At 36.0% G+C, this 17362-nt stretch overlaps 1 protein-coding gene across 1 annotated transcript in view; it reads left to right on the top strand.

Moving 5' to 3' along the window:
- Positions 1-17362, top strand: part of Usp32 (Ubiquitin specific protease 32) — an 837997-nt gene that overhangs the window by 323886 nt on the left and 496749 nt on the right. Inside the window, exon 14 of the mRNA XM_090368859.1 lies at positions 2777-2896. Within this exon, the coding sequence (XP_090224985.1) occupies positions 2777-2896 (120 nt within the window). The remainder of the gene's footprint in view (positions 1-2776; positions 2897-17362) is intronic.

Genomic DNA, 17362 nt, shown 5'->3' on the forward strand with positions numbered 1-17362 from the left:
AATTGATAAAGATTGCATCAACTTTGTTAACAAAGGATGCAAAGAAAAACAGCAATGACTTCTTTACTTATATAAACTCTAAAAGGAAGGGAATGAATCAGATTGGTCCAATTGATATCAATGGTTTAACTGTAGATGATCATTCTCAGATAGCTGCTGAATTAAATGAGTATTTTGCATCTACATTCACACATGAGAAGTTATTCAGGGTGGAGAGGGCCAGATGCTTATCAAAGTCTAACAGGGAATTAAATGATTTTTTAATAACTGAGATCAAAGTGGAGAAGAAATTGTTGAAGTTAAACAGAAGAAAGGCATATGGGGTGGATGGGATCTATCCAGTTATATCAAAGGAGGCAGCAAAGGAAGTAAGCAAACCCTTAGTCATAATTAAGAGAGCATCCTTGGATTTGGGGGAAGTCCCCAAGGACTGGAGATGTGCAAATGTATCTCAAATTCACAAAGAGGGATCAAAGGGTGACACGAGTAATTACAGAACTGTTAAGTTTGACTTCTGTTTCAGTGAAAATAATGGAGTCACCAGTTAAAGAAACATTGCAGGATCATTTAGACAGGACTGCAGCAATTAGACACAGCATGGGTTTGTCAAGGGGAAGTCTTGTCTGACCAATTTGATTGGATACTATGATGTGGTCACAAAGGAACTGGATGCAAAAAATAATTTTGATATCATATACTTGGATTTCAGAAAAGCTTTTGATACTGTTGCACATGGAAGACTACTGTACAAATTGGAGCATTATGGCATTAAGGGCAAGTTGCTACAATGGATAAAAGGATGGTTGAGTGGGAGAAGACAGAGTGGTCAATGGGTACTGCTCTATGCGGACTAATGTTATTAGTGGTGTCCCTCAGGGTTCGGTGTTGGGCCCATTGTTGTTTTGTATATTTATCAATGATAATGAAGGTATATCAAGCTTAATGTCAAAGTTTGCAGATGATACAAAGGTTGGCAGGGTTGTTAATAACAGTAATGACAGTATGCTGCTGCAACAGGATCTGGGAAAGATGGGTAGATGGGCTGAGAAATGGCAACTGAAGTTTAAAATCGACGAATGCAAAATACTGCATGTGGGTAGCAGTAACCCCCAGAGAAATGTACCAACTATGTGGTGTTACACTCAGGGTAATGGAAAATGAAAGAGACATTGGGGTAATTGTGCAGTCAGATATGAAGTTTTCTGAGCAGTGCAGACAGGCTTCCAAAGTAGGCCATGGGGTCTTGTCAATGATGTACAGAAATTTTGCCAGCAGGGATAAGGAGGTGATTATCCCCTTGTATAAGGCAATGGCTAGGCCACACCTTGAGTACTTTGTGTAGGTCTGAAAGCCTCATTTTAGGAAGGATGTTGAGTTGCTAGAATGAGTACAGAGAAGGGCAGCAAGACTGGTGAAGGGAAAGAAAGAGCTTAAATTCTGAAAATTGCAGCGACTGGAGACTAGGTACCGGCAAGGCGATCTGATTGAGGTGTATAAGGCCTTGAATGGATTGAGCAGCCTTAATGATGAGGGGATTCCTCCTCTTGCTCAGATCACAAACCTGAGGGGGCATAGGTTCAAACTGAAGAAAGACAGTTGTAGAATAGATGTGCGGAAGTTTGCCTTTAGCCAGCGGGTAGTTGATTGCTGGAACAAACTTCCATCTGTTGTTGTGGAAGTTGATAGCTTAAATAAATTCAAGGCAAAACTAGACAAACATTTGTAATGAATGGATCAGTGAAACGGGGGGGGGGGGTGTTTTTTTTTTTTTTTTGGGGCTGATTCTATATAAGCTTACTTTCTTGCATCATGTGCCAATTAATTAGCATAAATTAGTTATGCTAATTAATCCTTAAAGAATAATTAATATATATTATGTTATTCTCCAATGGAAAAGTATTTTTTTTCTGTGAAGTGTATTCATTTATATCTGTCTGATACTCTATTGGGCATGCAATTAAAGTTGACATAGCAGTACATGATATTTGTTATGACTTTTTTCATTTTAATTTGCTTATATTTAACAAATTGGACTGCTTTTTATATTTGTAGCACTGGCACTATCTTTTTAGTTATTATGTATGTTTACAGCTGTAAATAAATTCAGGTATAAGTGCTTAATATTCATTGAAATGTATTTCTCCAAAACTACTCAACCACTAGGTATACCTCTGTGGAATCCAGAAAATTATAGTAATAAAATGCATCCTAGACGCGGATGAAAGTAGCATTTTAATACAATACAATTTATCCAAAGATAAGCCATTTAAGGTTTTATGATAAATTTTATATTGAATTAAATAAATTGGATTACATGAATTATGTATACATTAATACCCCCACTCAAAGCTTCCCTTCTGAATTTGAAACATACAGATGTACTACTTAATTTTTTCAGTGTTGAGTTACTAAAAGTTATTTTCTCTGGGAACACATTTTCAACTTTCAGTTGCCTGTGAGTGCATATGTATATTTTTTAAATTAAACTGCCAAAACACAAGAACTACTATAGTGCATTTCAGATTGCTCTACACAGCCCTTGCCCTATCATAAAAGTTTCAGTATAGTTCTCATTCACAAGAGGTGTCATTTCCGATATTAAACCAGTGCATATTTTCTTGTTTTTTGAAAACCATGAGCAGAATAGTGTATTATCTTCTACAATAATAATTAAATTATTCTCTCTCTCTCTCTCTCTCTCTCTCTCTCTCTCTCTCTCTCTCTCTCTCTCTCTCTCATGTTGATTCTAAATTTTAATGTTTTGTTTTATACATAGCCTCCAGAATCTCCAAGAACTCCCAGTCATTCACCAAGTGTTATGAGGAAAAACTTAACCTCTCCCCAGCATCCTCCTGCTATTGATAACACCTCCTTAATAATTCCCAATACATTGAAGGTTTGTTTGTTTTTTTGCCTGAAATTCTTTTATTTTTTTTTTTTTTAAAGCTTCTAATAATTTGTGTGTGGGTATTAACCTCACATCAAATATGAATGTATGTATATATGTATCAGTGTACCTGTGATCAGGAAAGAGTATTAACAGTATGCTAGTTTTAACTATGTTTAAAGTAACTGAGGGATAGTGTGGCATGGAGAGTTGCTATAGAATTAAATAATATTTATGCTAAAAACAGTAGTAAGTATCATAGCTAAAGCCAAATCAACTTTATAATATAGTTGGTAAGCCTTCCTCTTTGTAATGAAGCAAATACTTTAAGAATTTAAGAACTTGCAGAAAGACTGGAAAAGTTATATTTTTGAATAACTTCCAGAGGTGTGACTGATAATTGTACCATGGTAGTTTTATACATAATTTCTTGAGTGCAAAAGTCTAGTTTGGTCTAGTTATATTTATTGAAAAGAAAATTTTAATCAAGTTTATTATACTTACTGTATTCATATGAATACTTACTGCATTCATATGTTTACTAATTCAGAGCACAGAAACTTACCTAATGCAGTTAAATGCTAGCATAAGTTTTAAAAAGGTTATTTATGATCTCATCTTTGGTTGTAGTCCAGTTTTTGGAAATACTGGTTATAGTTATTGGAACTATTTGTTAGCAGAAGTCAGATAGCAACAGAAGCAGGAATGAATGTTGGAAAGACATGGATCACAGTCAGTTTTTTGGAGGAATTTTAGATCCAGATTGAAACAAAAATGCAGTTATTTGTTCAGTATGTGAATAAACTGTAATGAATAAACTACAAATTACAGTTTATTCAATATGAATGAATTAAGCCGAAGAAATGCTATTAAACCATTACAGTGTCTGGAGACTAGGCACCTGCGAGGTGATCTGATTGAGGTGTATAAAGCCTTGAATGGTTTGAGTATGCTCAATGCTGATGGGATTCTTCCCCTTGCTCAGAATAATCGCCTGAGAGGGCATACATTCAAATTGAGAAGAGACGGTTGTAGGATAGATGTGCGGAAGTGTGCCTTTTGCCAGTGGGTCATTGATTGCTGGAACAAACTTCCATCTGTCGTTTTAGAAGTTGATAGCTTAAATAGATTCAAGGCAGAACTTGACAAACATTTGGAGCGAGTGTATGGATGAAATAAGGGGTTTATTTTTATTTTATTTTATTTTTTTTTGCTGATGCTATATAAACTTGCTTTCTTGCATCATGTACCTATTCTAATGCTAACCAAAGTCAACAAGTAGTTTTTATGGAAAAATATTATTTGACTTGCTTGAAAGCAGATAACACACAGCTGTTCATATGCTTTTTAGCATCTATGAATATTCCCTTCATGAGAGACCTGACTACACTAGTTCCAGCTACAGGATTGCTGAGACTAGTTGATTCAGGAATAGAATCTAAATACTAATTTGTTGTTATTGTGCCTTTATATCAGAAATCATAGAATGTCATAAGCTAGTATCACACTGAATCTTTCAGGATATTAGTGTTTTGCTGATCTGTATTTAATATCCTTTTGTAAATGTCACTTATGCATTTCTTTTTTTTTTTTTTTATTTTGTTTTAGTATTTTCTTTCTATGTTTTGTCTACATCATCTATTCATTCTATTGCAGGATAGATCATTAACCAGCACCTCTTATTTTATTTAATCCATTACTTTACTTCCAGTGTAGTAATAGTAGCAAATGATGCAAGGAAACAAGCTTATACAGCATCAGCAAAAAAAAACAAAACAAAAAAAAAAAAAAAAAAAAAGCCATACCAACCTCATCTGCCCATCCCCCTCTAGTAATTTCGCTAGCAACTTGTCTGCATTGCTCAGAAAACTTTGTGTTGGACTCTACAATTACCCTTAGATCTATTTTGTTCTCCACCATCTTGAACGTAGTACTATATAATTGGTATGTAGTTCTGTGATTACTGCTGCCCCCATTCAGTACTTTGCATTTCAGTGTTAAACCCCCCAGTCTGCCTAATTTTTCTAGGTCTTGTTGCAATATTACACCTTGATTCTTGTCATTAAACACACCTCCCACCCTTTGTATCATCTGAAAATTTAGAAATTGGCTTGATGTACAATATCATTAATAAATATCAAAAACAGTGAAGGGACTAGTACTGAACTAGGGGCTCCACTAGTAACATTAGACTAAAGAAGAGCAGTGCCCATTTATGACCACTCTGTCTTCTGCCAGTTAGCTATCGCTTTATCCATAGCATTAACTTCTCAAATGGGAGCAGTGTGACATTAATTTTAATGCTCTACACAGCCCTTGACACCAGTTTGATATCATGTTTTCATATGGAACACTATCAAAAGCTCTGCTGAAATCTTAAGCACAGTGGGTGTCTACTTACTGTGATACCATTTACTGTGACATCTGCACTGCTGTGTTTTTTCTTTTGTAACATGGGGGAGGGGGAAATCTCGATCCATTCTGCTTGACTAATTTTCTGAGAAATGCAATTCCCCCCAAGTTCAAATAAGTGAAATTTGATACCACCTATCAGAAGCAATTATATGCATGGGTGCAAAACACTGAACCCACAAGATGTCATGCCATAGAATAGATATTAAATAGAATATGCACCTAATGTATTTTTCATCTCATCTTGTGCAAGATATACCATGGAAACACCATGGATATACCATGGATGCATGGAAATGTTATATGGTAATGCAAAGCACTCCTAATGAAGAAGTTGCACTCATAGAGTACCATGTGTGTTTTGGAATTACAGAATATTTGAACAGTTTTTATTATTAAAAGCAAACTTGAGTGATTCAGTATAAGTTATTTTAATTGGTGAATTGTTGATACCAATGTGTTATACTATACATTATTATTAACAAATAATAACAATAATTCAAATTATATAAAATTTTTAATTGTGAAAATACCTAGTTTAGTGCACTCCAAAAAAGGAAAGGTGATACTAGTGAATCTAAAAAAAAAAAAAAAAAAAAAAAAGCATTTGTATATGAAACTTAATGTCATTGAACAAGCTGAAAAGAGGTGAACACATGGTTGATATTACATGCTGCAATATCATGTCATGGACAACTGTGAAAGAAATTGTCATAAGTGAGGACAAATACAATGAGATTGCAAAGGATGCACATGGCTATAAAAATGGTTAAGCTATTAAAGAGCCAATTAAGCCAAAAGTTTTATTGCTCCCTGAAAAGAGACTTCCCAAATAATTTGCAGACTGATGTGTTGGCAGAAACGATTTGCGAGAAGGTGAGGACAATATTTGTGCTAATTACAAAAATGAAGATCCAAACTGTGTACTCAAATTTAAAGCAAATAAATTGTGGGTGATTTAGGCATTTTAAGAAGAGAACTGATATTAAACTAATTACCTGGCACAAGGAGGCAGCATCAGCAGGTAAAGCTGGAGCCAACAAATTCATGGGAGAATTTGAAGAGCTTGCAAAGGTTTTTCACCCTTCCAAGCATTCAACTTGGAGGGTGAATAACCTGATCTCTTTATAAAACTGGTCTCTTGTTGAAAAAGATGTCCAAAAGACATTAATATTGATGAACATAAGCTGCCAGGACACGAGATATCAAAAGAACCTGTTTAAATTAGATTGGTTTGTGATTTATGTTACATTGGCAGTAGCACAATATCTTCAGAATAAGAACTTGAAGAAGGCTCTCCTATTTGCCAATACTACAGTGGCTCATATCTTAGATCTTGGGTATGCACCAGGATTAATATAATATAATAAAAAAAGACTAATAAGTAAAAAATATAATAAAATTGAAATTTTTATCCCAACACAACCTCGTTGATTTAACCAATGGATCACTATGTCATTGCAAACTTCAAGACAAAGCACCATAAGCTCACATTTCAACAGTGTTTATGTGGCAACCAGTGGAGAAGACAAACTATCATTAAAAGAATTCTGAAAGTTCTATAACATAGAGATGCTATAGATAACACTAGTAAAGTATTAGCAAAGGCATATGATGCAAGAAAGCAAGCTTATATAGCATCAGCCAAAAGAAAAACCACCCTTATTTCACCCATCCACTTGCTCCAATGCATGGGAGAATGTGAGTCAGGAATCACTGTCAGAGGCATGGAAAAATTGGTGGCCCCAAGTTGTGCCCAATTTTGAAGGGCTCGAACTCATTAAGCAACAGAAAATCAAAGAAGTGGCATAGATTGGAGAAAATCTGGGACTTGTGGTGACATCTTTTTGAATTAAAAATCCTCAACATTGACAAAGAAGTTTTGTCAGAACCTATATATACAGAGGCTACAGGTCTCTTGATAAAAAATCAGAAGGAAGTTGTTGTGGGGCATACAAATCAAAATTGTTATTGTTTTCAAATGATGCACTTTTCCAAGACCAGTACCTTGAATTTGAGGTGCTGGTCAAGACATCAAAGGCAAATATTGTTGGGATATCAGAGACATGGTGTCACACAGAAATAAGGAATACAAAATTGGAATTCGGGGAGTACAGAAAGGATAGATAGTATAGGACGGGATTAGGGGTTATGCTGTTAGTTAAGAAAAATATAAAAAATCTAAGGAAGTGCATCCAACTGACGTGAGTGGATAGTGAAAAGTTGAGTTAGTTTGGTGTGACATAAGCACTGGCAAAGCAAAATTCAGAGTAGGAGTGTGTTATAGGCTTAATGACTGATGAGTACAATGAACAACTGTACAGAGAAATAGTGGGCCACTAAATCAGATTGTTTTATGATGAGGGATTTTAACTCCCCAGACATTTACTGGAACTTGAGTTGGTCACTCACATACTAGCAAGGCTTTTTTTTTTTTGATTTATTGGATGATTGTTTACTACAGCAGCATGTTCAAGAGGCAACTAGAGGGAGTAATATTGTTGATCTGATTATTGACAGCGATTCTTCATGCATTAAGAATCTGCAGATAAGGAAACCACTAGGTGGCAGTGATCACAGTGTGCTGATGTGGGTTTTACTTAAAGATGTAACTACCATCAGCAATAAAAGCAAGGGTTTTTGCTTTCTTAAAGGTGATTATGGTGGTCTCAGACTGTTTTTAAATTCTATACAGTGAGACCAACTGATGATGTTACGAACAGCAAATTCTAAATGGGAAGCATTCATGGAAGTAACTTTGGAAACTACTAGGCTTTTCATACCAGCTAAGAAATATTCTTCAAGCTTTTGGCCTAAATGGATGGCAGATGAACTAATGAGACTTGTGGTAGAGAAGAAAAATGCATGGCATGCATATAAATTATCAGGTGACACAGAAGCCAATGGTTGTAGTAGTAGTAGTAGTAGTGGCATGTGATGCAAGAAAGCAGTGTATGAGCTTATGCAGCATCAGCCAAAAAAAAAAAAAAAAAAAAAAAAAAATTCACGCAACCATTCCCTCTAAATATTTGTCCAGTTTCTCCTTAAATTTATTCAACCTATCAACTTCCACAACGACAGATGGAAGTTTGTTCCAGCAATTAACCACCCGCTGGCTAAAGGCAAATTCCCGCACATCTATTGTACATTTGTCTTTCCTTAATTTGAATTTATTTCCCCTTAGGTTTGTAATCTTAACAAGCTGAAGAATCCCATCAGAATTCAGCGTGCTCAACCCATTCAAGGCCTTATACACCTCAAACAGATCACCGAGCAGGTGCCTAGTCTCCAGCCATTGCAATTTGCAGAACTTAAGCCTCTCTTGGTAAGAGGATCTCTTCATTCCCCTCACCAATCTTGTTGCCCTTCTCTGTACACGCTCAAGCAAATCTACATCCTTCCTAAAATGAGGCCTCCATACCTGTACGCAGTACTCAAGGCATGGCCTGACCATTGCCTTATACAGAGGGACAATCACTTCCTTTTCCATGCTAGCAAAATTCCTATATATCATTGAGAAAACCCCATGACCTGCCCTGGCAGCCTGTCTGCATTGCTCAGAACATTTCATATCTGACTGCACAATTACTCCAAGGTCTTTCATTTTCTACCACCTTAAATGTAGTATCACACAGTTGTACATTTCTCTGGGGTTACTTCTACCCATATGCAGTACTTTGCATTTGTCAAGGTTAAACTTCATTGCCACTTCTCATCCCATCTGCCCAAATTTTCTAGATCCTGTTGCAGTAGCACACTGCCATTACTGTCATTAACAATCCTGCCATTACTGTCATTAACAATCCTGCCAACCTTTGTATCATCTGCAAACTTCAACCATAAGCCTGATATACTTTCATCAATATCATTGATAAATATACAAAACAACAGTGGACTCAACACTGAACCCTGTGGGACTCCACTAATAACATTTGCCCACAAAGAACAGCACCCATTGATTACCACTCTCTGTCTTCTCCCACTGAACCATCCTTTTATCCATTGTAGCAATTTACCCTTAATACCATTCTGCTCCAATTTGTACAGTAGTCTTGCATGCGAAACAATGTGAAAAGCTTTCCTGAAATCCACGTATATGATAATAAAAATTATTTTTTGCAACCAGTTCCTTTGTAACTACATCATAACAACCAATCAAATTTGTCAGACAAGACAAATTTGATTATCTTCTCCCACTGGACCATCCTTTTATCCATTGTAGCAATTTACCCTTAATATCATTCTGCTCCAATTTGTACAGTAGTCTTCCATGTGCAACAATGTCAAAAGCTTTCCTGAAATCCAAGTATATGATATCAAAATTATTTTTAGCAACCAGTTCCTTTGTAACTACATCATAACAACCAATCAAATTTGTCAGACAAAACTTTCCCTTAACAAACCCATGCTGTGTCTGAATTATTGGTGCAGTCTTGTCTAGATGATCCTGCAATGCATCTTTAACCAGTGACCCCATTATTTTACCCTGAACAGAAGTCAAACTAACTGGTCTGTAATTACTCGTGGCACCCTTTGTGAATTGGGGATACATTTGCACATCTCCAGTCGGTGGGGACCTCCCCTGAGTCCAAGGATGATCTCATAATTATGGCTAAGGGTTTGCATACTTCCTTTGCCACCTCCTTTAGCCTCTGCCATAGGCTTCTGTATCGCCTGATAATTTATATGCATCCCATGCACGAAGATTCAAGCTAGTCTGTAATCAAGTCACAAAGGAGGATAGACAAGCGAAGGCAGTTTATGAGAAATCTTTGGCAAAGGAAGCAAAGACTTCTTTATTGTATATTAACTTTAGAAGGAAGGGGATGAATCAGATTGGTCCACTTGACATTGACGGTTCGATTGTTCATGAACCTGCTGAGGTAGCTGACAAACTAAATGAATATTTTGCATGTACATTCACATATGTGGAAGAGTGTAAGGAAAGTGGAGGTCAGAAGCTTATCAGCCTCTGGTGGCAGCTAAATAATTTTGTAATAACTCATTTAGAGAGCAAAGTGGAGGAGAAATTTTTAAAATTGAACATAAAGGCACCTGCAGTGGATGGGATGTATCCAGTTATATTAAAGGAGGTGGCGAAGGAAAGAAGCAAACCCTTAGCCATAATTATGAAAGCTTTCTTGGACTCAGGGGAGGTCCCCGTGGACTGAAGATGTGCAAATGTGTCCCCAATTCACAAAGGGTGACAAGTAATTACACACCTGTTAATTTAACTTCTGTTCCAGGGAAAATAATGGAGTCACTGGTTAAAAAAGGAATGCAGGATCATCTAGACAAAACTGCAGTTATAGTTCAGATGCAGCACAGGTTTGTGATGGGGAAGTCTTGTCTGTCCAGTTTGATTGGATACTATGATGTGGTCACAAAGGAACTAGATGCAAAAAATAATTTTGATATCATATACTTGGATTTTACGAAGCTTTTGATACAGTTGCATAAGTAATACTACTTGTGCAATTGGAGCAATGTCGCATTAAGGGCTAATTGCTACAATGGATAAAAGAATGGTTGAGTGGGAGAAGACAGAGAGTGGTAATTAATGGATGCTGGTCTTCATGGACTATTATTATTAGTGGAGTTCCCCAGGGTTCAGTGTTGGGCCCATTGTTGTTTTCTATATTTGTCAATGATATTGAAGGTATATCTGGGTTAATGTCTAAGTTTGTAGACGTTACAAATGTTGGTGGGATTGTTAATGACAGTAATGATAGTAGACTGCTGTAATAGGATCTATAAAAGTTGAGCAGATGGGCTGAGAGGTGGCAACTGAAGTTTAACATTGACATATGTAAAGTACTGCATATGGGGAGCATTAAACCCAGAGTAACATACCAACTGGGTGGTACTACACAGAAGGTATTGGAGAATGAAAAGGACCTGGGGATAATTGAATGTCAGATGTGAAGTTTGCTGAGCAGTGCAAACATGCTGTACAAGTAGCTCATGGTGTCTTTTCAGTGATGTACAGGAATTTTGCTAGCAGGACTAAGATAAGAAGGTGATTGGCCCCTTGTATAAGGCAATGATTAGGCCACACCTTGAGTACTGCATCAGGTGTGGAGGCCTTATTTTAGGAAGGATGTAGAGCTGCTGGAATGAGTACAAAGAAGGGCAACAAGATTGGTGAGTGAACAAAGTTGCTGTTACCAAAACAGGCTAAAATTCTGCAAATTGCAGTGTCTGGAGACTAGGCACCTGTGAGGTGATCTAATTGAGGTGTATAAAAGGCCTTGAATGGTTTGAGCAGACTCAATGCTGATGGAATTTTTCCTCTTAGTCGGATTACTCACCTGACTGGAAATAAATTCAAATTGAGGAAAGACATTTGTAGAATAGATGTGCAGAAATTTGCCTTTAGCCAGCTGGTTGATAGTTAGCAGAAACTTTCCTCTGTTGTAATGGAGATCAACAACTTAAATAAGTTCAAGACAGAACTAGACAAGGTTTTGGAAGAACCTTGTCCACTTTCTAGTTTCATCCATTTCACCCTTCAAATGGATGGGTGAAATGGGATTTTTTTTTTTTTTTACTGTTTCTATATAAGCTTGCTTTCTTTCATCATATGTCTCTACTAATGCTAATTTGTCACCTCATCATCAATCCAAATGTTTTACTGTTCATTGAGTTGATAGATGGGGTTGCTTTTTTTTTTTTTTTTAGAATAGATTACTAAATAAATTTTTTGTTTCAATTAAAAATTTTTTTTTTATTAAAGTATAATGATTAGTTGTGTTTATGTTTTAATTATTTTTTATTTTTTGTGCAGGTTTCCAAAGGGGGCATATTTTACTTAATTTTTTTTTTTTTTTTTAATTTTTTTTTATTAAAGTATAACACTTATCTATTTTAACTTATATATTTTCTTGAAAAAGGACAGATCAAGAACACATTTTTTTACGTATTATTTATTAAAACCCCATCTATATCGTTATAATAGCAACATAAAGCAACAATTTAGATAATTTCATTGAAAAAAAAAAAAAAAAAATCTCCTCTTTGCTTGCTGACTGAAATTTGTATAGCCAGATATTTTTTTTTTTTTTTGTTTTTTTTGTCCATTTAATCACTGTAAGAAGACATCTACTGTATATGATGTCAGATTTGTTTTTTTACATCCAGTTACAATAAATTCACATCATGTTTACTATATAAATCCATTCTTGTCAAGATAACCCCTACAATACTTCTTTAACCACTGACTCCATTATGTTCCCTGAAGCAGAAGTCAAGATTGTAGGCCTGTAATTTTTTACTTTACTTTTTGATCCCCCAAAATATTGCACATTTGCACTTCCGTAGTCTATAGCAACCTCCTCTGAATCCAAGAATGCTCTTATAATTATGGCTACTGTTTGTCTTTTGTTGTTTCTTTTAATATAATTGGATAGATTCCATCAGCCACGATCACCCTTTCTGCTTTTAACATCAACAATTTCTTTTTCACCTTCTCAATTATGACAAAATCATTTAGCTCCCAGTTATAACTTGGTATGCTTCTAGTATTCCTTCTTTTCACATGACTGTCAATGCAAAATGTTTATTTGATTTGTCAGCAATCTGATTAGTAGTTGTGCTATTCATATCTTTTTCGCAAGGCTAGTGTGGTTTGTTCCTTTTCTTCTAATGTTAACACAGTCAAAGAATTCATTGCTACTTTTTTTTCATTCTTAGACAGAGATTTCCCATAATCTGCCTTAACTCTCTTAGTCTTAGTGACTTGATTACAGACTATTTATATTTACTGTAGGTTTGTGTATTCCTGCTAATTTATAATTAACACATGTATTTTGTTTCTCTGATGCTAGTCTCATTGTTTCATCTGACATCCATTTAGGTCTAAACCTTGAATAGTATGTCTTAGTTGGATAAAAAGTAGTAGCGCCTGTGATTAGTTCCCTGAATTCTTTTGCTTTTCATTTAGAATTTGTAGCTGGTACTACATTAATTGGTCACACTGGAAGGAATTTAAAAACTAAGATTATTGTAGTTGCCTTCCCCTGAATCCACTGTGGATTCTTAGCATCCACCGATTGGATTCAGAAAATCTACAGTAGCAGATGTTATTGAGAAGAGTTGCATTTACATGTACCAAAAGATTACTGATGTAGTGTCCAACCATTATCCCATATTGAAAGTCTGATCTATAACTGCATTGGCATGTAATATGCTACTGCACCTGTAGACCACAAGATTCATATTGATTTGTCTGTGCCAATACATTGTGTGGTACTTCTAGCACAGTTAAAAATATTCATGGAGGAGTATCTCAATACTTTTGTCATATAATGTGGCTATAACAAACACTATATGTTTATATAGAATACAAGGTAAACGTGTTCTGCTATATTTCTTAGTAGTTACTTACAGAAGTTTAACATCTGAGAACAAAATGGCATGTTGTGGATTTTCTCTCGTATCAAATGTCATTGACTTTTCTTTTCGAATTCCAACAGTAATCTTTGAGCATCGCAATTATCCATTTACCCTGATATCTTTATTTTATAGCTAAAATGGCCTAGTGAAAGTGCCCACCATGCTTGCCAGTCACAGCTCCTAAGATTTTGATGAAGAAAACCACATATGAATCCAAGAGATGCATTGGTAATATCATATTGAACTCTATTATTATAGATTCTACAGATATGCTCCTTTCAATTTTGTCAGAGCTCGTACATGGAAATTTTGATTTAATGTACTGGACACTAGATCCATTTCTGCTCATTTCATTCACAAGACCTAGTTTTATATGTTATAGTGATAAAAACACCTTTTTATTGGGTTCACAAGGTTTTTCTGTATAACTTTTTTTTTTTTTCTGTTTTCCTTAGAATGTTTTAGGCAACATAATAGTAATCCCTGTCATGGCTATTTCATTCACAAAGAAAGCAGCAAAATTTTTTGTAGCTTGGTTAATTACCTCTTTCATGGATATAATTTATTATAATTATATATTTCAAAAGATGTTTTCTGATATGATTCTTTAACTAGAGCTTCATGAGCAACTGGGATGGAGCAGTAATATATTTCCATTGTTTAGGAAAACTGCCTTCTGACTCAGTTTAGGCACATCGATGACTAGTCTTGTTCACTCCTTGTTTTGTTCATAGCTATGGTCCTTCATAAAGCCGCTAATACCAAGGTAGTCAGTGAGGTTGTTGTTACCATCAGCACTGAAGTATTCCACTAATTCTTTTTCTTAATTACATCAAATGGTTATATTTATGTTGTAGGAGATTCTAACTTCACATTTGGGATCCTAGGAGCTCCAACAAATGTTTCAGAAAACCTAGATCCGTAACATGATCATTCATTTCTGCCAGTGTAATTAAATGTGGTTCATTTGTAGGTATTTTAAAATCCAGATTAAATTCCATTCTTTCCTGCAAATCATTCATAACTTCAGTGTTCTTTGCCATCATCGACATATGCTGTTATCAGCCCTAGAGGCATTGGTATACATCAGAATGTCGAATGGATAGCATAGCATAGCACAGCAACATTGGGATACACAGTATTGCTTTTGTTCTTTAAAAATCTTGATATTTTGGTCAAACAGAAAATTGTGGGTATGACACAGGGCAGTGCAGAATGAGACACACTTAAATATTTTGTATAATTCACTGCAGAACTCACACAACAAATATGAGTAGCCCACAGCATATCTTGCTGTTATGTGACACATAATGAGCTTGGTGTGGATACAACAGAAGTTATCTTGCTTGTTGTCACATGCTTGACATGCACTGCTAAATAGCTTTATTTTCACAGATAAAATTAGATGAGTTAAGAACTGAATAATTCATATGAATTTACTAAATACTGATGTAACCAACAGAATTGAAAAAATGATAATAATTTAACAGAACATATTAATATATTTCAATACGTAGTTTAACGTGTACTACTAAACCTGTTGACACACTTTAACCACATATAAATACTGCATTAATTACAGCGGCTTCCACCTTATTTAACCTTGTGTATTATACTGCAATCTAATCAGACAGGTAATCCTTCAAAAAAAATTATGGTTTTCAGTTCAGTGTGCTCTATGAATCACCTGCAGTAAAAACCTAGGTAATTTGGACTAATAGGGAGAAACGGTAGTCTGAATTATAGAACATAACTATATGTAAATATTTTCATGCCGTACTTCATAATAACAATTGAATAACATACTTTATTTTATTTAATATCCAGCCATTCTGAACAACGTACCTTCCATTCATAGCAAGAGCAGGAAAACTATGAAACTTCCTAAACAAATTGGAGGTAGATTGGAACAAAAAGCAGCAAAAATTACTAAAAATGTCTCCCCCTCAAAAAAAAAAAAAAATAAATAATATATATATATAATAAAAAAAATAATAAATAAATAAAAAATATTTATTACTGCCCATAGAATAAATATAGGTACATCCTTTCAAACAGTGTAAGCTGTATATAACCTGTTCTTTGGGAAGTGCCTACTATTTATATACAAGAGGCGTTTAAAATGTTTGTGGCCTAAATATGAAGGATTTATTCCAGGAGTCTGATAAAATGTTAACATAATCCTCCCTGAAGTTAAATACACTTTTGCCATTCATGCAATGTGTTGATTCTAGCTGTAAAGGAAGCTTTCTCTTGGGCCTCCAGGAATGCATCCACACAACAGTGATGTTACTGATTGCCAGGCAGGTATTTTTTCGAAGTAGGTGAAGGTCTGATAGTGCTAGATCTGGTGAATATTATTATTATTATTAGCCGTATTGTGTAAGGAAGCCTAAGGCTTTTGCTGCACCAGCCAAAAAAAAAAAAAAATTCTAAAAGTTACCCTGAGAGAGAGAGAGAGAGAGAGAGAGAGAGAGAGAGAGAGAGAGAAAGAGAGAGAGACAAGGGAATCACCAAGAAAGAGAAGAATGACGATATAAAGCTCTGTACCCTGGGTGTGCCAAGATTATACTCACCAGATGTGAGCACCTAGGATTATTAGCATTAGCATTAGTAGAGGCATTTGATGCAAGAAAGCAAGCTTATGCAGCATCAGCCAAAAAAAAAAAAAAAACCCCCCACTTCCACTTCACCCCTCTGTTCGTTCAAAATACCTGTCCAGCTGAGCCTTAAACTTATTTAGGCTATCAACCTCCACGACAAGGGATGGAAGTCTGTTCCACCAACCAACCACCCGCTGGCTAAAGGCAAATTTCCACACGTCTATCCTACATCTGTCTTTCCTCAATTTGAATTTATGCCTTCTCAGGTGATTATTCTGAGCTAGAGGAAGAATCCCATCAGCATTGAGCATGCTCAAACCATTCAAGGCTTTATACACCTCTATCAGATCACCTCGCTGGTGCCTAGTCTCCAGACACTGTAATTTGCAAAACTTAAGCCTTTCTTCGTAAGAGCACCCCTTTGTTCCATTCACTAATATTGTTGCCCTTCTCTGTACTCGTTCCAGCAGCTCTACATCGGCGCCTCCGTAGCCAGGTGGGAAGGAGCAGCAGTGCGCAGCACGCGCTTCTTGATTAGACCGGGGTTCGAGCCCGTCACCACCAAATACGCAGGATGCGGAAAGGTCAAGGAATGACCACCGCATATCCCGGAGCAATATGGCCTTAGTTGCTAATGCTCCTAAAAAACCAACAAAACAACAACAAACAGCTCTACATCCTTCTTGAAATGAGGCCTCCAGACCTGTATACAGTACTCTAGGTGTGGCCTGACCATTGCCTTATACAAGGGAATAATCACCTCCTTATCCCTGCTGGAAAAATTCCTGTGTATCATTGACAATACTCCATGAGCTACTCTTGCAGCCCCTCTGCACTGCTCAGAGAACTTCATATCTGCCTGCACAACCACCCCCAAGTCCCTTTCATTCTCTACCACTGTCAGTGTAGTACCACAGAGTTGATACGTTGCTCTGGGGTTGCTGTTTCCCATGTGTACTATATGGAGGAATAGCCCACGATTTAAAATCCACACACGTGCAGTAGAGTAGTGGCAATGAGAGACTTGTCAGCAGTCGTTGTCTATTTGAAACAAAACTTCTTTGCT

This window comes from Mastigoproctus giganteus, chromosome 1 (assembly GCF_048544385.1).
Source record: "Mastigoproctus giganteus isolate SK-2022 chromosome 1, ASM4854438v1, whole genome shotgun sequence".
Lineage (NCBI taxonomy): Eukaryota > Metazoa > Arthropoda > Arachnida > Uropygi > Thelyphonidae > Mastigoproctus > Mastigoproctus giganteus.